Source organism: Castanea sativa, chromosome 2 (genome assembly GCF_040712315.1).
Source record: "Castanea sativa cultivar Marrone di Chiusa Pesio chromosome 2, ASM4071231v1".
Classification (NCBI taxonomy): domain Eukaryota; kingdom Viridiplantae; phylum Streptophyta; class Magnoliopsida; order Fagales; family Fagaceae; genus Castanea; species Castanea sativa.
Window position 1 is genome coordinate 45,855,150 of NC_134014.1, and position 26,401 is coordinate 45,881,550.

At 32.4% G+C, this 26,401-nt stretch overlaps 2 protein-coding genes across 2 annotated transcripts; one reads left to right on the plus strand and one right to left on the minus strand.

Annotated features, from left to right (window-relative positions):
• Positions 1 to 11,617: 11,617 nt before the first annotated feature.
• On the minus strand, positions 11,618 to 12,203 carry LOC142625414 (serine/threonine-protein phosphatase 7 long form homolog). The gene is made up of 2 exons (XM_075799078.1): positions 12,114 to 12,203; positions 11,618 to 12,016 (listed from the first exon to the last, which is right to left on the minus strand). The coding sequence occupies exons 1-2, from the start codon at positions 12,201 to 12,203 to the stop codon at positions 11,618 to 11,620; spliced, it is 489 nt and encodes a 162-aa protein (XP_075655193.1).
• Positions 12,204 to 18,697: 6,494 nt separating this feature from the next.
• On the plus strand, positions 18,698 to 24,269 carry LOC142623552 (methyl jasmonate esterase 1-like). The gene is made up of 3 exons (XM_075796988.1): positions 18,698 to 19,118; positions 23,270 to 23,401; positions 23,800 to 24,269. The coding sequence occupies exons 1-3, from the start codon at positions 18,753 to 18,755 to the stop codon at positions 24,085 to 24,087; spliced, it is 786 nt and encodes a 261-aa protein (XP_075653103.1). The 5' UTR covers positions 18,698 to 18,752; the 3' UTR covers positions 24,088 to 24,269.
• The last annotated feature ends 2,132 nt before the right edge of the window (positions 24,270 to 26,401 follow it).

Below are 26,401 nucleotides of genomic sequence, written 5' to 3' on the forward strand. Positions count from 1 at the left end.
TCATATTTAAATTTAAATTATTCATTTATTCAATTATTAATGTGTTTAATTAATAATTTAGTTTTTTTTTTTTTAAGTATTGAGTATCTTTTTTAACTAAATCATAGTGGTTCCTGATATTTTACATTATTTAGGAAAAAAAAAAACCAAATAGATTTAACAATATCAATCAGTAAAATTTATTATCCTCAAACAAGGGATTTGGATTCAAATTCCGCATACTTCAGAAACTAATTAATGCTTTAACCTAATGATAAAAATCAACAACTATAAAACAGGTGTCATATATTTAAATATGTACTATCTATAATAAAAAATTATATAAATTTAGTTTTAGGACAAAAAGTTTCAAAATTTGAGTTTTTCAAAAGGATAAAGTTTAGGTACAACAATATTTTCGGTTTAGTACATTAAGTTAATCGATTAAATTCAAACATTTGGTTCCATTAACCAATAAATAATAAATAATGTTATGTTTTTCAATGATAATTAAATTTAAAATAATCAAATATTTGAATTCAATTAAGAAATCTAATGTATTCTACTATACCCCTTTAAAGAGTTGTTTGACCCTTAAAAATTCTATAAAAAAGTTTTCTTAACCTCAATAACCACTAATAGACACAAGATATATGGAGTTCTAATTAGCTCAACTAGTAAAATTTTTGACTCTTAAATAAGATGGGGTTCAATCTCCGTCTACACCAAAAATCAATTGATGTCTTAACTTATTAATAAAGAGTTATCATCAATAGCGGATGTTATAGGTTAAAATTTTCTTTATATATATATATATATATAATATTTATTATTCAACCCTCCAATAGTACGAGAAAGAAATGTTAATTAGAACTGTGATAGTATTTTTCTACCAAAACAAAACAAAAACACCATCACATCTATTATCTATTTCCTCCTCAGTAGTCCTTTGATGTCAGTTGCCCAATATTGTCGGTGAAATCCACGTCAGGGAGCACTACAATTATCTCTGATAATTCTCCATATTCTTCTTCAATATGTGCGATTCCAAAAAGAAAGGCATGATCGAGACCTCGGTCTCAACCATAATGCTAGGATATTGTTTTCATATACAGCAATAATAAATAAAATTTTGAACAAGTCAGATCAGAAAACAATATCATACCCTCACTTATTTAAGAGGAACCTAGCTATAGCCCTCTCAAAGGTCAAATGACTCAAATCCCATCATATATACTCTTTAAGTATTGGCAGTATCTCTTGGCTTTTCCATCCCCATGTATACAAGCTGGGACGTTAAACATCTAAACCAGATCAAATAAGAGAGTCCCTCTCTAATAAGGTTTTAGAAAATCTTTGTCTTAATTTCTAGCATGGTGGTGGTTATATCCAAGTCTCGACTCACATGGGTTTATGGTATATTCCATCTCTTGCACACTGGAGGCTGGAGCAGAGGCTCAGCCACTGATTGGTGTGCCGGAGGTGGAATACATCATTGAATCATGTTATGCTTCCCCTCTCAATTTATGATGGTTATTTCCATTGAACTGGTAAGAATCAAAATCCTCCCTTGTAAATAAGCAAAATCATCTCTAGTTTATTGTTTAGTCCCTTTTCCTACCATTCTTGACCAGAAGAAAATCATTTCTACATTTTTGCCTCAGAAAAAAGTAAATAATAATTAGCAGTTGAGAACGGGGAGCTCTAGTGCCAGGGCGCTAAACAAATTGAGCCGAGTATTAGAAGTTCAAGATTATTCAATTAATTTTATTTCGAACACAAGCATATCTTAAGTTCATTACCAAATTATATTACATGCTCAAGTTTTGTTTATTTTCACCAATGGCCTTGTAGCCAAATTGGCACTTCCCCATGTACAAAATGCTTGAGGGTCTAGGGGGAAAATGTTTGAGCTGTGGAGTTAGTAACATGTTGTAATTATTTCTATAAAAAAAAACAATTTTGTTTATTTTCTTATCAAAAAAAAAAAAAACTGGGCTTGTGTCCCACGTCGGGTGCGTGAGTGTAGTTCTTAGTGTTTATATAGAGCTCCATGTCTCCAACTATTACTAGCATTTTTGTGAGATGGCGTGTTCTTTTGATTAAAAAAAAAAAAGCTCGAGCTTATTTTCAAGTTACTTTAGTTAATCAGATAAAACAATTGTTGTTTATTAATTTATAATGAACTAGATTGTAACTTGTGTCTATGCGTAGAAACATTTAATAACAGTAATGACATGGTCTTACCTAGGTGAGTAAAGTGGTCATCTTAACTTTCTCGTAGATTGTATTATGAATGAATCACTTAGCAAATAGATTAAGGAAATTAAAGTGGACATAGAGCTCAAAAGTAAACTATAATTGAAAACTAATTTATATTCAATTTGAATTTTAATCATGCCTTGACTTAATATAATATACTCGATAGGTTCACCAACTTTGTATTATTAAAAATTTTACCACAAGTGTGGACTATTTTTGTATTATCAACAAATTTTCAAATAATAATTTTATATCTTATGCACCTAGTTACAAACTTATACAAACCAATCTCGAGTCTATATTATTGGGTTAAGATACCTTGACTTTGGTTAATTAATTTAATTATCCAAGTTGATTAATTAGTTCTAATTACATGCAAATTGTGGAGGCATCAACAAATCATCAAATAAACTAATATGCTACAGAAAATAAATTAACACGGTGATTTGTTGACAAATTGAAAAAACCTCTTGCAAGGCAAAAACCCCACGGGATGAATTTAAGGTCACAACTCCAAAGAATCCACTAATTAATAATCAAGCGGTTACAAGTATGAAGAATCTTACCACTACCTAGCCTATCCCAAAATACTAACCTATAGTTGAACCTTCACTCGAATACCCAATTGGATTTAATCTTGTAAGCCTTCTTTCCTTTGATGCATAAATCCCCAATCTGTAACTAACTCCTTTATACGGATCCTAGTACATGACTAACTCCATTAACTTGAATGATTGTTGTTGGTTGCAAAATTTTTCACTTCATTAACAATGAAGATTGGGAAGCACTTGGTTACAAAACCGTATGGTGTACAAACGCAGTAGCTTCTCATAGAGAAAATTAAACTCTTGGTCTCTGTATCCATATCTGATGGCTCTTAAAAATAAGCCTTATATATGTCTAGGGTTGTGAAAAAAAAAACCCTAAAAAAATATAACAGCTTCGGCCAAATTTCAAATATGTAATTCTGAAATTGTAATTCTTGATAAATCAAGCTTGTGTCAAGCTTCCCATTTAGTCTCGATAGCAACTATCTGTCAAGTTTTAATAAATTAGCTTTTCTTCACTTGTTTCTTAAATCAATCTTGATGTCTTTAATACTAACACTTAATATATTTGAACAACATATTTCTTGATGTATTAAACTCAATTTAGATTTATCCAATTACAAGTAAAGTACATTTTGTCAATGGATTAACCAATTACATATTAAATATGACCCTAACATATATAAATATATTTTTATATATTTATATAAATATATTTTTGTAGACAAGTAATACATAAATTATTTTTACACTTGTAGACAAGTAATACATAAATTATTTTTACTTAAATTGAGTCTCATACTCATAAGTTTTTTTTACGAGCATATCATTATATTTGAACTCTATTTGTTTAATGATCGAGCCTAAAGTTAGGGTTAAGTTTAGCTCATTTGCTAAATAAACGAATATGAACAAGTATTTCCTCATATAAATTTGACTTTTTTACAATCCTAAGTAGTGCGGCAATACAAATGGTCCTATATGCTAAACATTATATAGGTATCCCTCTCCGGATAAATAATTATTTCAAATTATATAAGCTACTTTAGCACTTGCCATTCAAATGGGATATATTAGATCCTTCACGTTGAGTGTTGTAAATGCCATATATGAGTAATATTTAGCATCAAAGCTCCAAAACCACCCATCATCTGGTCTTGCAAACTCTTGCAAGTTTAAAAAAAAAAAAATTTACAATTGTGCTACAGTGCTATCTAAATGTAGGATAGCACTGTAGCACTATTGTATCTTGTTTTTTAATCCATTTTTATCTCTCTCTCCTCTGCCTTCTCTTTCTGGTCTCCTTTTATTTTCAACTCTCTTTCCTCATCTCTGTCATCACTCTCTCTCATTCTCTCCCAAATCCTTTGGTTTCTTTTCACCGAGACTCCATGGCTGAAGCTAGCTTCTCCTCTAGTTTATTGATGAGATTTTACAGCAGTGGTGGCTGAATTTTTTTGGCGTGGGTCGTGGGTCCGGCGTGTGGGTAGTGGCTGGGTTGCTGGCAGATCGAGGTGGTGGTGGTGGCGGTATGCTTGCGGTGTTTGTATGTGTGTATAAACTTGAAATTTCACAAAAATAGAAAATGGGTGTGGTTTAGTTTTGTTTGTTTGTTTGTGTGTGAAATGGGAAAGTTGGATCTGAAAGAAGCGTGATTTAGTTGGATCTGAAAATGGGTGTGGTTTAGTTTCTTGGTCTTTGTTTTTGTCTATGGCTTTCTTTTCTCTGGTGTGCTTGTGCGTGGGAAGCTGGGTAAACAGCTATTCTACAACAATGAGTGGCTTGCCACAATATGTGGCTCACAGTGGAGGCTCTCTCTCTCTCACGGTGGTTTTGGTTTTTATTTAGTTTTGGGTTATATTATTATTTTATTAGGTAGATATATTATTTTAATGTATGGTAGGATAAATTAAAAGTTAGGATGTTGGGTGTATTATAAAATGATAATGTATAATTGATAAAGTAGCTTTTTAAGATGGTAAAATAGAATAAGATAGATTTTTCAATGTGGATGCTCTTAGTACCATTCAAATTGCATGCAGGATCGATCAATGTTTTATGGAACTGTTGAGACATATTATGGCCTAAGAGGTCCAAGCCTAATAATAAAGCAAGCACACTAACTCTTGGTTAGTCTAGGGTTAGTTTAGAGTTTTCTAGTGTATAAACCTTACAGTGTGTTCATTAACACAATTTAAAATAGACAAGATGTAGCCGGCAAAGGCTTTTCAATGTGAATGTAAGCCTTTAGGCCAAATCACTTTAAATTCTTACTTTCACTTTTCTCATCTTCTTCAACTACTCAATCACTCAATAAGTTTAACAAGGATAGAGATGTAAACAGATAGGATCAAGGTTGGAACCGCGTTGACTTGTAGGGGGAGGGACCATGGCTCCCCAATTTTTTTTGTAGTCTTTCATATAGTATAAAAATGAGAATTTCAACCCATTTTTGTAAGAGTTGGCCCCTCAAAGGAAAAGTTTTGGCCCCCCTGCCATGTCAATGCAAGTCTTTTCAAGCTTGCTTTGAAGCTTAAAGTCACACATTTTAATATTTTTCCATCAATTTACTTACTTCTATGGTTTTACTAATACAAAACCTTTTACTATTGAAACTACCTACCCACCTCATGTAATCAAGCCATTAATTTGGCTTACTTTAGGGATTCAGATCCTCTAGAGTTCTTAGGGTACTCTACCAGTAGAGTTCATTAAATCCTAACCACTCTTTAATGATTTAATGGTTTAGATTCTGCCATGTCAGCATTTCATTAATAATATTCTTGAAATAATAAAATAATGTTGTAAACAAAACAATTAAGATGATTGTTAATGAAATGCTGACATGACAAAATCTAGACCATTAAATCATTAAAGAGTGGTTAGGATTTAATGAACTCTACTTGGTAGAGTACCCTAGGAACTCTAGAGGATCTGAATCCCTTACTTTAGAAACATTTTCCTTTTCATTCCATTTTCCATGAGTCATAACGGCTATATTCTATCCATTAGATGCTCAATTGGTCACGGGGCGGCACCGAAATCAATGAGGAATGCCTATCTCAAAAAAAAAAAAAAAAAAGATGCTTAATTGGTCATTTTAATTTTAATTTTGTTAGCGCTTTGGGTTTTAATACGAATTACACTAATTAAAAGTGCGTAACAAAAATCTTGAACTACTATAGGCATTTTCAAGTTTTTATTTTTTATTTTTTAAAGAGAGTTTTAACATATAACGTCCGCTTCTGATGATAGCTCTTTATCAATAGATCAAAACACTAATCGGTTTTTTATGCAAACATGTATTTTTAAGTTAATTCAACTAAAATAATGCACAAAGATATGTATTTATATAATATTTAGAGTTTTTTTTTTTTTTTTTTTTTTTTTTGTATTTCGAATCAATATGATAGTTTAGCCTCTCCCAAACAAATATTTTTGGTCTCGCCCTAAATGGGACGCATAGAATTATTTATGATTTTCTTGTATATATATATATGAGATAAGTTTAAGTTACACCTAGTGTTACTCCATAAAAGTTACACATTTTTAGGTCATTGGTTTACATAAGATCTAATGGTTAAAAATACTTAACTGCCTTATTAGCCAAATTTATTTAAGGGTGTTTTTTTCTCTCACCTTAGTTATTATAACCATTGATTTCTCTCACCTTATTTACATATAAGCATTGACTGCAATACACACAGTATGTGTATGCAGTTCACTGTGCATAATTTTTACATCCTTTTCAAAGTAGTAATTGTATGTAGACCTCATCCACTTCCATTTTCAAGTATTTTTATTTTTATTTTACCTTATTGATTAACTCGCAATGATAAATTAAAAGTATTTTTAACAAAATAGAGGGGAAATATATTTTGTCAAGACCAACAAAAGTAGAAGTTGCAGTTTCTTTTATAGCATAAATTGTGGAAGGAAATACTACATAAACATAGTAGCAGAAATATATTGCTCCTGGATTGTGGTGAAATTATTGTGATTGTAAAATTAGGACATCATCAATAATTAGCCTACTTATTCATTAACCCACTACTTAGACTTTTGGCATCCAGATCAGGTTGTGCAAACTATTGAATGGCAATTATACAATGTTTGGGATAGAAAATCTTCATGAAAAGTTTCAGATGATGGCACCAAAATACACCCCCGCCTACCCCTTGTTAAAAATAAATCCCAGTAACATCAATATATATGTACCGATGTACGTATTTATGCAACGCCAAGTGATGGAATGGAAGCACTGTGATGTTATGCCATTAAGTCTCCATAGCAAGAAGGGTGGGATAAAAAAAAAAAAAATTATACCATAATGATTTGGAGAAAAATGTTTTCATTTTGACCACATGAATAAATAAATAAGGTGAAAGAAATCAATGGTTGTAAAAAATAAGGAAAGAGAAAAAAAAAACACGCTTAAAATTTTTTTGCTGATGTGATAGTTGATTTTTTTAACCATTAGATCTCATAGATACCAATGGTCTAAAAATGTGTTATTTTAAGGAGTTACACTAGGTGTAACTTGAACCCATATATATAAGTTGGGTTTAAGTTACACCTGATGTAACTTTAAGCAATATTACACCATATAATATTTTTTAATTAAATGCGAATTTTAACAAATCCTCTATTGGATTACATTATTTTCATACATTCTCCTTGCTTGTAAAATTTCAAGATGATTAAATAAAAATAATCATGCCATCAATCAATTGTTTAAATTCATGTTTTTGTAGTTTAAAATAATAAATAAAATATGAGTTTATGGATCGAATCATAAATAACAACAAATTAACATGAAAATTAGTATGAATGTTAAGAACATATAGAACATGTAATTTAACAGTAGGATTTCAATATATATATATATATATATATAATATTTATTACTTATACATGAAATATTTGTAATTTTGATTTAACATATATATAATATTTTCTTATGTAAAAAAAAATTACATCAAACAAGTGTTCATCTTTGCAAAAAAAAGAATAAGTCATGACATGTTTAAAATTATGCCCAAAATTATATAAATTTTTTTAATCAAAAAGAGGGAGGGAGGATTTTTGAAAAGTCAAGGGGGCCATGGTCCCCTTAACCCCCCTTCCTTTGCTAAAATTTGAAACTACGTGTTTATTTGAATAAGAGAGAATGGATTTGCTTACTATTTCATTTATTAAAGCACTAGCATCGGATGTTTTAGTATTTATTAGCACACCAAAACACACACAAAAAATCCTCCGTTGGACTATCGGTGTGGGACTGGGACATATCGTTATGATCAACTCAAAATTCCATTTTACTATTGGTGTGGGACATAGCCATAGGGGGATTGTTACCGTGACAAAAATTGAAGTCTAAGGTTTTATTTGAGATACTCTGCAAAATTTGCCAAACAGTACAATTCCAGAAAATTATTATGTGGATGGCAGCGTTCAAACTTAATTGGTAAGTTAGACTCTTTTTGGAAGTCGACTTTAACAAACTCGACTTCTAGCCAAAATAGACCCATCTTCCACCAGATGAATATGTCTAACGTGGATTAAAAAAATGAAAAAAAAGCCACGTGGAAGTCGAGTTTACTGAACTCAACTTCTATTGAAAGTCAAGTTCACTATACTCGACTTCAAGCTTGGTTAAAAAATGTAAAACTCACGTAGACCATATAAAATCAAGTATTCTAGGCTAGTCATTACACCACCTACCCCACCTAAGTCAGTTATGCGAGCACGGTAAAAAAAAATTTAAATGGAACTCGAGTCTATCAAACTCGAGTTCCAATTAATTTTACACCAACCTCAACCATCTCAGATATAATACACTTTCATCTCTAATACACTTACACTAATTTCATCTCCCAACTCTCACTTCTCCCAGCTCTCTCCCACGCCCAAATTCTCCCTTTCACACACATTGATCATTCTACAAATTAAAAAACTTTTCTTCTTCTTCAATTTGTTGGTAAATATTCAAACCTTTTTAATTATTTTTTTGGTTAGACCTAGTTAATATTCAAACCTTCTTCAATTTTTTTTTAATAAATTACTCACTTTTTCATTTGATATATATATATATATACACACACACACACACACATACCACTGTTATATTGTTGATGAGTAATGTGTTGTTTGTAATAGTAATTATTATTATTATTATTGTTGTTGTTGTTGTTGTTGTTGTTGTTGTTTTTTGCATTTGTTATTTGTGCTTTGTAATGGGTTGTTATTTGAAATATGCAATGGGTTTTTCATTGTAATATGTTGTTATGCATAATGCGAATGAATGGGTAACATATTATTTACTTGCAATGTGTTGTAATGTGTAATTGTTTGTTAGTTGTAAGGTGTAACGAATATTAATTTTTTAAGGTTAGCAACCATGTACAAATTTGTTTGAGTTTAAACTTTTTTTTTTTTATAATTGTTTAGTGGACTATACAGTGTTATCTTTATATTTCCTTCAGGCAATATTTTGTAGTTCATATTGAATAAAGGTGTTATATTTGTCACTAACTTTTGGTAAACTTATTTGACTTATAAGCTTGTAATGAGTTCGATTGATTTATATCCATATTATGGTGGGGAGCCCTGCAATGATGTGACTTATGAAGTGACATATGAAGGGCCTGGTAAAAAGTTAGAAATTATTCAGCTAAAGAAACAGCGGGAGATGAATTTGAAGAAGTTGAAAAATAAAATTATGAAAGAGATGGATTTGGACTGTTAGTTGCATGACACAAAAATTACATATTGTGCTCCTCATGCAGTGTTTAGTGACCGTATTGTCTTCACGCCTATTGAAATAAAGGGAGACAAGCATGTTAAGATTATGTTTGACAGGATAAACTCTACACTCCAGTTAAAAGCTGTTGAGTTGTATATGAGTATGGAGCCTCGTATAGAAGTTGGCGGTGAAGATGTGCAACAAACAACTTTGGAGGGTGGTGGCGGGGAAGAATTACAATCATTACATGCAGATAGTCATTCGACTCTTACCCCGTGCATTATAGTTGCAGGTTATACACTACCATGTCAAGAGACACCAACTCCAATGGAGGCTTGTGGATCTAGTTATCAACAAGAATGTATTCAATCTCTAGGTGGGGAAGACGAAGACGAAGATGATGTTGATCATGGTAGAGATGAGTATGAAGATATGATTGGGAGAGATGACTTTCACAAGAATACTATAAACTATGAAAATGTTGACAATGTCCATCATGATGTCGTGGATGATCATGATGATGATGCTATAGAGTTTCAAGATGATATAGGCGATGGTATAGGTGTGCAGCATGTTACAACTACAGTCCCTACATATGAAGCTCATGGCCTGTCATTCCATGCAAACACTTGAGATAATATAGTTGATCATTCAAATGTTGAGATACCATTTTCATCAAGTTGGGTGCGGGGAATGAATTTTAGCAAAGGGTTGATTTTCCCTAATAAAAAGGCGGTGAGACATGCATTAACAGTTTACTCTATGGACAACAACAAGAATTATATAACTGAGTGGTCCAACCAGCAAAGATTGTGTGTGAAGTGCGCAAGCAAAGTTTACTCTATGAACTTGTATTCGTAAGATTCTTCACTAAACCAGTTGAGGACAGCCAGTTGGGTTGCAAACTATCATTAAATCACCGGCATAATTAAGTATGATACATACATAACGTCAAACACAACATACGAAACAAAATAAACTTATGCACATTACCAAAATTTCCATCTTAGCACTAGCGCAGTCGATATACAATTGAGTGATCTTACGATGCCACACCATATATGGATGATGACGTGACATCACCTCCTCCATCCTAAGTGCATTGCAAACGTATTGATCACGATCATTCCAATTCTGAATATGGACTGAATGTTCCACCAACCAATTTTTCTCTACCTTGCCCCTCGCATCTATTTTGTGCAAATCAGAATTGGTATTAGCATCTTTGAGTTGTTCCTACTTTAGCCCAAACTGTTGTAGGACACGATCGGCTAGGTGGAACTCTACAAGCCAAAAACATATAAGTGGAATGGTCAACCTTCACACGTTACTTCCCTCGATGCGAAAACTAGGAGGAAGGTGGCTCAAGTCATTTTCATATGGCTCCCACTTAACCTACAAAAGCCACTGAGTAAAGCAACCACATTCAGAAAATTTCTCATAATTTGCATAGCAAGTAGCACAATAGTGGGCAATGAAAAACTTTTTGAAGTACATAAGTTATTATGGACGTATAAATACAAGTATTATACCTAGTCTATCCGTGTCGTGGCAATTTGATTGCGATATGTGGAAAGCATGTGCGTGGGAGTATTCGTTGTACACATCGCCCCTGCCCACCTACAAGCAAGTAACATTGCATGGTCATTAGTCGTTTACGTATAACAATGTGGCATAATACATGATGACACACTAATTATGCAATATATACTTACTTCATAGAAATAGGAATTGGTGGTAGTGGTGGACCATAAACACCCTCAGGTTAGGGCACCATCTGTAGGGACATATGTGGGAACCTGACATATATCCACAATTGGACCAAAATCAATGGTCTGGCAATCTGCTTTGCCTTCTTGTCGGTTGCATTGCACAGCTGTCTGTACAACCACGATAAGACTGCACTACCCCAACTATACTTGCGTGGATTACGAAGGTTCTGCGTGAACTTTAACCACATGAGATGGACCCTATCTCTGGACTTGTCAAGAAATACCATATCCCCTAGTAGGGCTAGTATATAGCAATGAGCATATTGATGAACTTGAATCTCATTGACATCCGGAGGCAGTGGTTGTCTGATTCAGTCGACAAGTGCGGGTATCAGAATCCTTTGACCTTTTAGCACAGTTTGACGACCATTTGGAATTTGAATTCCAAGCATTTCAGCACACACATCTTTCCAAGTTCTTCTAGTGGGCCTAACCATTGCTTCACCCTCGATGGGCAACCCCATGATAACTTCCACATCTTGCAATGTGATCGTCATCTCACCATGTGATAGGTGGAATGTATGGGTCTTTAGGCGCCATCGCTCTACAAATGCAGTGATCAATATTTGGTCAAGCTGTATGGATGAGACCAAGTGCAGACCCTTTAGACCAAGCAACCTCACAATGGCAAGGACACGATCATCTACCATAGGACCTCGAAGTGTCAACTCTTCATGGCGACTTCGACAATCCAGTGTGCCAGGAGGATCCTGCAAATATTATAACAATAGATAAAAATTATTTAGTATTTATGGCTAATTAGAGTTGTGACATGAATGCATAGTACAAGAAAACTCATGCAATTACTTGTCTCCCAAGGTTCCACAATAACTCAGATCGATGTTTAACTTGTTCTATCAATACACTACGATCAATGGGTCCAGGATCTATTGTCATGCTGCAAAAAGTTTTTGTGTCATATCAGCTATAAATAATAGATTTGTGTAATGTGCAATATTGGTTAGTGACATTGAATAGAGAGAGAATGATCCTCCTAAAATGATGCATTATAGACCATTAGACCCCCAGAATGTTAGTCAAAATGCTCCAAATGCGAAGAGAGAATTTTTACATCCTTTCATTTGGATTAATCATTAATGTGTCCTGGAATTCAATTTAAAGGTAGACTTCCATGCTAAGAGAAGCACGATAATATTTTGATAGGTAATAAGAATCTTTATTAAATAAAAGAAACTAAGTTGCAAGCTGAATAGCCTCCCCAAAATAACCACAAACCAATGGCATCCAAAACCGATCCACAATAGTCTCCTTCATTTTATAAGAGTATTTATGGTTAGAATTTTCCCCCAAAGACACAATCGAAAAAGAAAAGACTACTTTCATGGCTGCCATCACCCTCCAAATAGCCCTCCAAGGAAAATCTAATCTAGAAACCCTTCTCAAAACCTCACAATACAAACAAACACAAAAAAAAACCATTTCTGATTCAATTTCTAACACACTTTATCATCCATTTTCAACACATACCTAAGTTAAATACAGAAAATCCAACGCACTAGTTGATGTTTCCAAGGGAATGAACTAGTTGCATCACAATAATATAATCCATCAGGACCTGGAAATTGCCAATCTTTTGATAGATGGAAATGGAGTAAGAGATTTTCATTTTTATGTTGTTGCCTTTTAGATCTGTATGTTTTTTTTTTTTGTTATTGTATATTAAGGACTACTTCTTACCTCCCTTGGAGTTTCCTAAAGTCATGGCTTATTCATTGATCACTGTCTTAGTCTGGAGATACTGATGCATAGCCTGATGATGGGTTGATGATGACATGGTTAAAAACAATCATGTCAAAATTAACCAATTTGACTAGTTTGCTTAATTTAAAGGACAACTACATTTTCTGAAATAAAAATGACCAATTTAACTATGAATTGCTTTTCAATTAACAATTTTGGCTAGTACGCATGATGGAGAACTGCTCTCCGACATAAAATTTTGACTAGTGACCCCTAATTGACATGGCACATGATTGCAGGTAGTATGATAGGATGTGAAGGCGTTAATTTTAGTTTAATACAGACTCAGAAGGTAGGGTTCTGCTTATGGTTTTCTCGAACAATGTAATTAACAAGGATGAGAGCTTATTAGGTATTAATGGATGAAAGTTGATAAAAAGGCACTACTGATTGTCATGAAATTTTTTAACAGCCTATATATCTCTTTAGATTAATATTCCCTTCTCTTTTTGCTTCCAAACTAGAGGGCAGCTACATGCATTCTTGTCCTTGATTTATTGGTTCTTCTGGATGGGAGCTTTGTTAGGTTGTTTCATGGCTGTAAACATGGCTTTAAGATTGATCTAAGTTTCTATTGACTAAATTTCAAAAAAATTGTCTACCAGGTTGTAAAGATTGCTGATTTTGGCATTGCTAGAAATGCAAGCTCAAACTGGTGTTATGACTACCGAAACCAAAACATACTGTTGGATGGCTCCAGATGTCTATTTCTTTATATATGAATTCAATGCTTTTTAAGCATTTTACTTGATTTCAGTTGAACAAAGGATATTTGAGTTTCTAGCTAGGCATAATTTTCTAGTTCCTATACCCTGCTATTCAGTTTCAAAATTCTGAAAAAAATAAAGAAAAAAGAAAGGCAAATGTACCATGTATCTTGAACTGGTCTAAGACTAAACATAAGGTTCCAATGCACTACATCACATGATGTTAACCTTAAGTATACCATGCCTTCAGCAAGTTTAAACATTATGCGGATAAAAAATATATGTAATAGCACAATAAACAAAAACAAATAAAAACTAAACCCAAATCAAATGAAACCCAAATCTCCAAATTAAAACCCATTTTAGCCAATAAATAAAGGGAAAGAAATCGCCCCTGCCCACGAGAGAGAGAGAGAGAGAGAGAACGAACTTGTTGAGTCGGATTCCTCGCCACAGAGGTAGATGATGGACGGAGGAAACTGCAAGTTCTACTTCAAAGTTCTACAAGAGAGAGACACCGGAGTGAGAGAGAGAGAAGGTTCATCGAAGAGAGAAGGTTTAGTAAACTTGATTATATGAAACTCGGATTCTCGTTTTTACCCCCATGAATTTTTTTTTAACCCAAGCTTGAAGTTGAGTTCAATATACTTGACTTTTAATAGAAGTCGAGTTTAGTAAACTCGACTTCCACGTGGCTTGTTTCCTTTTTTTTAATCCATGTTAGACTTATATATTTGCTAGAAGTGGAGCTGAAGTTGCCTAGAAGTTGAGTTTGTTAAAATCGACTTCCAAAAAGAGTCCAACTAACTCAATAACTTTGAACGCATGCCATCCACCTAATAATTTTCCATACTGTTTGGCAAATTTTGCCTAAGATACTTTGTCTCCCAAGAGTGGAATCAAGAGCTAAAAGTTGAAGAAATTTTGACCAATGATAAGAGGATTTTTCTTTCCTTTTCATTGTTCTGGCATTGGCTTGTATTTTTTTTTGTACAAGATAGAATTTTTACTCTAGCCTAATCTAAGTGTATATGTGTGTGAAGTTCTCTTTTGGAGACCTAATTTTGGTTAGAACAAAATGCATATTAATGAATCATTAATAGCCCAAACAGGTCATTAGCCTAGTAGTAAGGGCTTGGGCCAACATGTCTTAGGGAATGGTTTGAGTTCCCCCACTAATAATGTGTTGTGGCTCCTTTTACCTCACCTGTAGGATGTTCACCTAACTCACTAGTAATTGTGGTATGGGGTCTTATCTTGAAAGCAGTTAGGGTGCTACTATGGTCACCCTTAGATAGGGAAGCCACACTTATCGCCTTATCTAACCATTTTTTTTTATTGCAAAAAAAAAAAAATCAAGATTTTTTACAAGTTAGGCAAGAGTTAAAAACAAAAACATCAGATTGATTACACCCATTTTGGCAAAGAGCATTGGTTGCTCTATTACTATTCCAGACGTTGTGCAAAAACTTGATTTCTCGAAAAGCTTTGAAAATAGTCCTGCATTTGGTCACTACAAACTTGGGTTGCTATCAGTTGGGAAAATTATTTTGAAAAAATCATGTTATTTATTTTTTTTTATAAAATAATTACTAAATATTCCCCCAATTATACTTGTACAAAATATTACAATTTCACTATAAATCTAATGCTCTAATATTCATTATAATCATTTATTAATTAGTATTTCAAGTACTATTATGAAATATGGCAACATAATTATCAAAAAATATTTTTTAGTTTCATCTTTTATTGTTTGAGCAAAATTTAGGTACTATTTCTTTGATGTTGTACCCTAGGATCTTCGATTAAAATTAAATCACATGTTTGCATTGATCAATGAACCATATGATTGAATTTATTGTTCTTAAAATAAAGATAACAAAATTTATATTGTATTATTAAACATAGTCATCTAGTTGAATTTGATTGAAAATTTAAGGTATAAAACCTAAAATATTGAACCTAATTTTTACCTTTACAAATATATTAAATATCTATATTTCATATATTTATTTATAATGTAACACCTAAAATATTGAACCTATTTTTTACCATTACAAATATATTAAATATCAATATTTTCATATATTTATTTATAATCTCGATTTTTTATCTATTGAGATTGTTGAATGATTGAATATATATAGAGAAAAGGGTTAAGATATTGTCTATCACCAACAAAATCCCTAAAATAAAGACTTTTAAAATAAACAACTAAAAAGAAAGCTAACACCAACATCATTAAACTTAAACTTAAAACAGCTTCTCAAAGAATATTCTAGGGGAAATAACAAAACTAAATGTGTTCTTCCTAACCATCGCCCCTATCTCCACAAAATTATATTTACTACTTAATGTGCCAACAAAGAATAGAAAGAGTCAAGATTTTGCTGTTATTCATTGATTTTGATATAGATTAGCTTCCAAAGTTTTAACATCCCACTTTTACTTTTTTGACAATTTGTTCCTTAATGACATTGCCTCCATGGAGATGTTTAAAACCTCCATGGAAAGTGTGTATAATGTAATGAATGTGAGTGATAGATTTTAATAACGATATTGATTGGTGAATCATTATTTTAAAACACGTAATAAGTATTATGTACTAAGTTTTGTAATATTGTAGGTTGACCTTTTTAAGTAACTTGGCAGCAGGGATGGAGCTATTCTTGGATTAGGGGGGCAGTGGCCCCCCTAAATTTTTCACAAAAAAAAAAAAAAAAATCTAGTGTGTATATATATGTATGTATGTATTAATTTTTGCAATTTGCTTCAATCAATTTGCATTTTGCCCCCTCAACAATATTATTGATCTTTTTAAAGGGCTATAAAAAAATTTGTTAGTATAAAATTTAAAATAAATTTAACCAGCTCAAAAATTAGCTTAAATCCAAACAATACCTAAGCAGACATACACCCAATAAAAAAAGAAAAAAAAAAAGAGAGGGTTTAAAAAGAAAAAGACACTCAACACGCATGCAAGACACTAAGCACAAAAAAAGAAAGAAAGAAAGAAAGAAAACCTAAGCTAAGTGTGACCTGGGACTGGAAGGCAGGGAAAGGGAGACCCTGGGCCTAATGGTGGCAATTTGTGTTCGCGGGTCGGGTCATGTTGTGTCGAGTCATGAGTATTCAAATATATGGGTTGACCCGAACTCGAACCCGACCTGTTTAGTGAATGTGTCAAGAATCCTTAATTCTTACCTGACCTGTTTATTAAACAGGTCTACTCGACATGACATATTTAACCCGTTTAATTAACAAGTCATGTAAAGGTCAATACAAATAACCTGTTTAATAACCCGATTAATTAATAGGTCATACTTAACCTGAATAACCTATTATCAATTCCCAAATATCTAAGATTAAAATACAATTACAATCATAAATATAGTAATGAACATATAATTACAACAACAAAAATTAAGCAATAATAACATAAGTTTTTACATTTATAAGCTAAACGGGTGAAATGGGTTAGACGGGTTTGCATGTTGAACACGAACACAACCCATTTATTAAACGGGTCAACTGTGTGGACTCAAATATGACCCGAACCCATTTAACCTCAACCCATGTCTTGTTTATAAACAGGTTAGTCGTGTTAGATTTTGCCACCCCCTAGTTAGGCCTAGGCAAGTGGGCAACGGCAGCACAACACAACAAAGCAGTAGCAATAAATAGACTGGCACCACGCCACCACCAGTCCACCGCTCTCAAATTTTGGTATCATATCTAATCTATCCTCCTTTTGGGATTGGAGTATCTTATCTCCCATATCTGAATCTCTAGTGTCAAAAATTACTAAACTTTTGTCGATTGATTAGCTTGATTTGATTATTTGAGTTGTGAAGAAAATAAAAAAGAGGCAGAGATGAAAGAATTCTCAAGAAAAATATGCATTTGCCCCTTATTTACAAACTATGCAGCAAAATACCCTTATTTTGAAACTATTTAGAAAAATGTCCTTGTTTTTTAAACTCGATTTTAACAAAATAGAGTTCTATGTATATTTTTAAGTGAAACTCGATATTAGCAATATTGAGTTCCACTTAAATTTTCAAAAAAAATTTAAATGACAAAATTTGCATAAACTCGATATTGCTAATGTCGAATTTCACCTGTAACTCGATTTTTTAAAAATTGAGTTAAAAAATAGGGGCATTTTGCTAAATAGTTTCAAAACAAAGACATTTTACTACGTTTTTAAATTATGAGCAAATGTCTATTTTCTCCGAGAACTCTCTCCACAATTTACACTCACCGAAAATAGAGAGAGAGAGAGAGAGATAGAGAGGGGGGGGGGGGCAGATAACATATAATGCTCCATCTTTTTCTCTTTCTCTCTTTAATAAAGTTAAAGTAATATTTTATCATAAAAAATACTGTAGTAGTGACTAACACATCAACCATGTCCTGTTTTGTGTATTTGTTACTTGACAGTGTCAAATTTTGTTTGTACTATGCTTGTCTTATAGTGTTTGTTGTTAGTATCTTTTAAAAAAATAAAATAAAATTTGAGATTATTTCCAACTTTGAAATTCATTGGTTAGTTGTGGAGTGTTTGTGTGTAATGATTTGTAGATTATTGAATATTTAATGGGATGATAAGTTCAAATTATATTTTATTTGTGCATTATGAGAAAACCAACTACAATATTTTATTTTTTCAAAAGAAAGGGTTCAAATGATTTGGAAGTTTTTTTTTTTTTTTAAAGTCAAGTTCTCTTTTCAATAATTTTGTGTATTTGTGAGTTTCATAATTATTTTTTGGCTTATACTTCTGTCCTCCCTAATTCCAAGTTGTCAGTAGTGCCTCAGTGTCACCATAAAATTTACCCCTCTTAAAAAAGAAAAAAAGAATTACCAAGCTAGCGTGTCCAATTATTGAGGCTTCTAGCTCTTCTTCTAAAAAGTATAAAAGATTAAGCAATTATCAATAGTCACACACAACTGACAACACAAGGTGGAGGAGATGGAGAAGAAGGAGAGTCATTTTGTGCTGGTTCATGGAGCCTGTCATGGAGCATGGAATTGGTACAAAGTGGCAACCCTACTGAAATCGGCTGGTCATAAAGTAACAGCCTTGGACTTAGCTGCAAGCGGGATTCACCCAAAGCAAGCACATGAGCTCAGATCACTATCAGATTACCTTGAGCCTTTGATGGAATTCATGGCATCTCTTCCAGCAGATGAAAGAGTCATCCTTGTGGGCCACAGCTTTGGTGGAGCTTGTATCTCTGTTGCCATGGAAAAGTTCCCTGAGAAAGTTTCTGTTGCAGTATATGCTACAGCCCTTATGTTTGGTCCTGACCTCAATTTCTGTGCAGTAAATGATGAGGTACTACTCTCTATCTAAGTTACTGCTATTAGATATTGTTAGACAATCTAGCTTGACAATCTTGGATAATAGATGGGTATGGCAATGTCATGAAAATAATGGACTCGAAAAACTCTGTACAGTCTTTCGTTTCTTCTTAACTTTACTAATCAAATGTTTTCTCTACAATTGAAACCTTCACCCCCAAAAATAATAGGACATGTTTGTACATAATCAGATCATTTTATCATTAAAAATCACATTAAAATTTGTATGGCATAGATTTTATAAATAAAGCAAATGATAAGTTAAGGTTGAGGTTACATGGAAAAAAATGACCAGTTCTTATCACCGAATGAGTCTCTAGTCTACCGGAGCAAAGCCACTGCTCTGGTGTTGCAAGGTGAGGGATTATGTTGAGTTTCTAAGAAAGTTTTGATTCTACTCTGATGAGTAATATAAAAAGCTAAAATCAGTTTTTTTTTTTTTTCTCATAAAACATTTTAAAAAATATTTTCTAAACCGAAACACTTAAGCCGTTAATTTTTTCCTTAAAACTTTTAGAGGGCGTTTGGATCCGCCGTTTGTGCGTCTACGTTTTTGTTTTTTTTTTTTTACCTAGCAGCTTATTTTGACTTTTCAGCCATGAACAGTACACAAATACACTGTTCATAGGTCCCACAAATTTCACTTTTTAACAACTTTTTCATTAAAAATAGGTCCCACAAAACTATTCATATATTTAAAAATTATTTTGCTACAGTGTTTTCAGTTTTCAGTTTCAGCAAAATAAGTTCTATCCAAACGGACCCTTAGTGCGTTATTATTAGTTGACAGGATCAAGACATTATGACCCTTCAACTATCACTTTTCATAAGAGTTGCTTGGAAAAGTCTAGTACTACAAATTTTTTTATAATTTTTTGTCTGTAACATAGCAAAATGTGATTGATGAAGAAAAATTAGTTGACCCATGTATAACTAATAGTTAATTACTCACAATATATCACATCAAAATTATACCAAAAAAATTTTAAAATGATTGATGATCCTAGAACTTGGTTACTTAGAAAATGCAATGGATAGACATTGGCTTTGAGATTGAGATTTTAGTCTTATGCAGGCCTCAGCCACACACGTGACTCGCTCTTATCTCTTCCATTGAACAACCATTCCTTTATTGTCTCATTCATCAATGTCACGACATATTTTTTCCAAATTTAGATAAGTACTTGATTATTCTGCTTTGACATCCCAAGAATTGATGGATTTAACATCACTTTAATTGATTACAAAAAGGAAACATCCATTATATAACTTGTGCATATACATTACACATATATATGATATATGAGTTCAAATTATATCTAGTGTAAGAGTTACACATTTTTTTTAAGCCATAGATATATACATAAATGTTTTTTTATTTTTTTTTATTTTTGTACAAGATAGAATTTCTACTCTAGCGTAATCTAAGTGTATATGTGTGTGAAGTTCCCTCTTGGAAACTTAAACCCCGGCTTTTGTTCCTCACAACCCACAAGCATTTATACTTGTGGAGTGACTACCGCACCAAGGGTGCGTGGTGGTTATATACATAAATGTTTTGGATATACACATGAGTTTACTTTTTCTTCTTCTTCTTTTTTGTTTATTGGCTTTTTTTTATAGTTTATTTATATTAGACTCTTCGTCTTTTGCATAACATTAACTCACCTAGAACAATTTTTAAATAAAAAAAAATTTATAGAACGTGTGGCGCAAAATTAGACAACAATTGGAATCTAATTTAGAATCTAATTAAATTTTCTCTCAATCTTGGCTTTAAATATATATTAATATGTAGCCCCATGCATATGCATGGTACAATTAAAAACAATCACATTTATACTTTTTTTTTAGAAAAGATTTTAAATTATTCATAGTATTAACTTACACTTTTTTAAACTATACATTTCTAAAATATGTAATGGTTTTCCATAATATATATATATATATATATGATTTATAATTTAATTGGATTTAGACTCTTTTTTTTTTACCCAATAATTCACTTATCACAAAAATTAAAAAAATAAATGGACACGTGGTAGAAAATTGAAATTCCATTTAGAATCTAATTGGATTTGAACTATTTGATTTTTACACTCAATAATTCATCTGACACAAAATTAAAAATTAAATAGAATACGTGGCGCAAAATTGAGAATCCAATTAAAATCTAATTGGATTTTCTCTGAGATTTGGCTATATATATATAGATTTGAGAGAGAGAAGAATGTATTATTTTTATTATTATTAGAAGTCATAATATATTAATTTGAAGTATATTTGAGTGGTTTCTTCGTTCATCTCTTCCGCTCCTTCTATCTAAACTTAGGATAAAATGAAAATCTCTTTTATTGCACACTCCCAATATGTCACCTCAACATTAAAAAGTTGTGATTTTTTTTTCTCTTATTAAAGAAGAGTCTTATCGATAAGTGTCCTTAAGAACACAAGTTTAAAAAAATGCTCAATTATGAGTGATTATAATGCTCATTTTTTGGAAAAAAAGAAAAAAATAATGCACTTGTCAATAATGTATATTTGGCTTGCATAATGCTCTTGTTTTTTTAAAATGTTAATAACTTGCATATGTAAATTCATTGCGATATGTGGGTTCCAGTTAGCTCAACTGGTAATGTCTCTGATGGTTGTATAAAAGATCTGGGGTTTAATCTCCGCTTACATCAAAAACTGATTGGTGTCTTGATCTGGTGATAATTAAAGAGTTATTATCAGGAATGGACGTCATAGGTTGAAACTCTCTAAAACAAAAAAAATCATTGTGATATATATATATATATATATATATATATATATATATATATATATATATATATATGCAACAAATATTGCATATATGCAACAAGAGTTTCAAATGTTGGATCATTCCTTACACCACCCATTAAAAAAAAAAAACGATAATATTAAGGCTACACTAGTTCAACATAAAATATCTTTTGGAAACTATTTCCTTTTTTTTTTCCCCAGGTGTTTGGCATGACTAAAAATGGTGTAAAACAGTTTACACCCCAAAGCTTTTAAATTGGAGACCTTCTCCCTCTTCAAATTTTCCACCCGGCCACCATAATCACAACACTCCTCTTCATCATAACCACCGCCACCAACCACCCCATGACTCAACATATAGAGACCTAAGGAGATTTGGTGTTGGCCTTGACAACATCGTTTTGATGGCGTTGAAGCTTTGCATGGTGTGGTGAGATCTACGGTCAGGAAGATTCTCCTTCTCGTCAATCATCTTTTTCTTTTTTTTTTAAAGATTTGCGACTAGTTTGCAATGAGATTGGCGATTGGGAAGACTCTCTTTCTTACTCGATCATTTTTTTTCTAGATATACGAGTAGTTCGTAGTAAGATATACGACTGGTTCATTAGTAATTTTTCATTCAGACTAAACACCAAAAATCAAAACATTTTCTCATCATTAAACATTTTGCTTTAAAACAAATGTGCTCTTATTTGCAATATCACTAAAGTTTATTGGAGTTTGTATCCTCCACTTGTTTTGCTAGTTATTTCGTAGGATTTGAATTTGGTGCAATAGCATAATCGAATTGTAAGAGGTAAAAGCAGGGGTGAATTTTTTATTTTATCTTATAGATATACTAGTTTCATGCCCCACTTCACGATGGATTTAAGTCACTGTCGACCACTGGTTTAGTGTGGTTTTCAGGTTTCTTTACCACATATCAAGTCATAGAAGTTATGGGATGAGTCCTAGTGATTGACAATAGTTATATATACTTGGGATGTTAAAGGACTTGAAAGTTGAAACTATAGAGAATAAACTTTAATCATTTTTTATTTTAAACTAATAACTCAACCGTTGAGCTTGGTATATGATGTGACCTTATGGATGAATGAGGATACACCTATGAGGAATAGTATCATAGGAATATACCATGAAAAGATTAACTGAAAAAGGTAAATGAAATTATTACATGTTTTGCTGTGAATTAGATTTTGTTTAGATCATGGATTCCAATCTACCTCTCTCAAGTTTAGGACAATCAAAGGGGCTTTAAATCCCTCATTGATCAATGATCACTGCTCATTCCCATACTAGTTCCCAAATGTGCATAATGATATCTTTGGTTATATGTAGTTCTATCGGAGATTTGATTCGCTCATGGACTCACAATTCACATTCGATCAAGGGCCCAACAACCCACCAGTCACAGGGCTATTTAGGTCCAATGTGATGGCATCCAAGTTATACCAGCTCTCCCCACTTGAGGTAAGAATTTAGAGTTGACACTTTCCTTTAGCGTCATAGTTATTCAACATTGTCACACGTTGATTAGGAAGAAAACATTATAATAAAAATAAAAATAAAAAAACAAAAAAGTTAGTTGGGCATGCAACCATCAATTCAACAGCACATATGAGTTTCAATTTCTTAATAAATTAGTTAGTATCTAGGATGCAAGGACATGAACACAAACATACATATGATATAGAGACACAAGCAATTTTTGAAAAATTATAACATGATACAGCAAATAGAACACTGTTACAACATATGTATGACACAGATACAACACGAGCATGATACCCCAAATGAAGTGTCCATCTATCTTAGGCTTATATATATATATAATTAATTTAATAATGATCAATGATGAACTGAACTAGGATTTGACGCTTGCTATGTCGTTGGTGAGACCTTTTCGTCTTTATGGTCATGATGCATTGTTGTTAAAAGAAGCAGAACTAACCAAGGAGAAATATGGGTCTGTTCGTAGAGTTTATATTGTGTGTGACCAAGACAGTGCTATAAAGGAGGATTTTCAAAGGTGGATGATTGAGAAAAATCCAACAGATGAAGTGAAGGTGATAACTGGTTCTGATCACATGGTTATGTTTTCTAAACCAAAGGAGCTGTGCTCATGTCTCCAAGAGATTGTGGAGAAATATTCTTAAATTTCTTATTTATGCCATATTCATGTTGGACTTCCGAATATATTCTTCACAATGTATCTGATGTAATGTATGGGTAAAATCGATTATTCTGTGTGTAATAAGCATCTCATCCATAATATATTTTTCTAAAAAAACATAATGTCAATGAAATTATTACAAATGCGTATCCACTCTTGCTATTCCTTCCAAGGTATTGAATGTGATTTGCTTGCATCATGTGTATGTGTGCATAATGCAATGTTGTATGTGCCTCAAAAGTGACCGATAATTTTGTGCCCAAATGAAACTATGTATTTTTGTGGTTCTATACAACAAATTAAAGCAAGTGAAAAAATGCCCAATTTCAAAACCTACACATATAAATCAGTAACCATTCATAATAGTTGTTGCAAAATGTGGCATACCTTCAACAATGAACATTGATAAAACCATCTATTTTGTTTAGTCCTAGCCATGTTTAAACATGTGACCACCTCCATATGTACATAATCCCCGACCATACTTATCTGAACTTAACAGAATTATACAATATCATCAAAATAAAAGCTGAACTACTACCTTTTTTTTAACATGTGGCCACCTCTATTTTTTTTCTCATTACTTCAATTGAATAATTATAATAGATATGTATGTGCAATTTATAACTTTTGCTTTTTTATGATGAACTTATTACTAATAAAGTTCTATAACAATTATGCTATAATACATATACAACATTATCCAAAACCATCTAACATAAAAATTACAAAATTATCCATGCATTACACGGGTAACTTACTAGGTGTCTAAAATATTATAACCGGCCCCTATCTATTCTTATGATTTCTAGTTATACATGACTAATTGTTGGACTCCCCAATTGCCCAAGAGAAATTTTTATAATCAATCCAATGGGCAATAACTCACTCTAGCATCATTAATGACATAAAATTCACTTTATGTTTTCCTATCTTTTCTCAACTCAGGGAAGCTGCCTACGGAAATCAATTTTTCTTAGCGCTACGGCTACTGCCTTTGCCAGCCCCACATTGCCCCATTTTCTTTCTTCTCAATGAAACAACTATGGGGGAAACTGGCTAAATAACCTTAATTTTTAAAGCCAAATAACCATTTTTTAAAACTATCTAGCAAAATACCACTATTTTGGAACTCGACATTATTGATGTCGAGTTCCAATTAAAATTTGACATTAGTAATATTAAGTTCTATGCATATTTTTAAGTGGAATTTGACATTCCTAATATCGAGTTCTATAAAAAAATTTCAAAAATATTTAAGTGACAAAATATGCGTAGAACGTGACAATGCTAATGTCGAGTTCTGCCAAAACCTTCACATCAGTAATGTCGAGTTCCAAAACAGCCGTATCTTACTACGTAGTTTGAGAAGGGGGTTGTTTAACTAAATAGTTTAAAAATTACGATTATTTAGCCATTTTTCCCAACAACTATCATCGCAACATAACCAAAACAAACTCCTTTCACCTATAACAAAAAATCTGACCATTAATCAAATTTTTGTCAGGATGCGGGATCACCTCTTCGACGCTTTGCTGAAATGAATTTGCAAGGATTGAGATCCGGTAGTTATTGCACCATGCAATACCACTTTTAAGGGTTACAATTGAAACTTGATAAGTTCATTTTTAATCTCAATCCTTGAATCAAAAATATTTTTAACCTTTTAAATTTTTATCTTTTTTTACCTTGATACCTTTTACCCAAGGGCGTAGCCAAAAAAATTTACCAAGGGAGGCCGAATTGTAGTATTAATACAATAATCATAATTCATAAATTTATTAAATACAAAATTATCATCTTTGATATATCACAATATTCTTAAACATTAATAAACAAACAAAAATCATTTAGTTCACTGTAAACATTATACAAAAATATCCACACACACAAAAAAAAAAAGTCTTGTTTTGACAAGTTCTCATAGTCGTTGTATATTATCATATAGCAAGAATAATGATATAAGAATGTCGATGATTTTGTGTGTGTGTGTGTGTGTGTGAGAGAGAGAGAGAGAGAGAGAGAGAGAGAGAGAGATTCTAATCTAGCCTAATCGAGAGACTTGAACCCTGGTCCTTACCCCACACACCCCATAAGCACTTATACTTGTAAAGTAACCATCGCGCTAAAGGTGTACGGTAGTGATGTTAAAGGACTTGAAACTATTGAGAATAGACTTTGACTGTTTTTTATTATAAACGAAACCGTCGAGCTTGGGTATGTGATGTGACCTTATGGAGGATACACCTATGAGGGATAGTATCATAGGAATGTACCATGAAAAGTTTAGCTGAAAA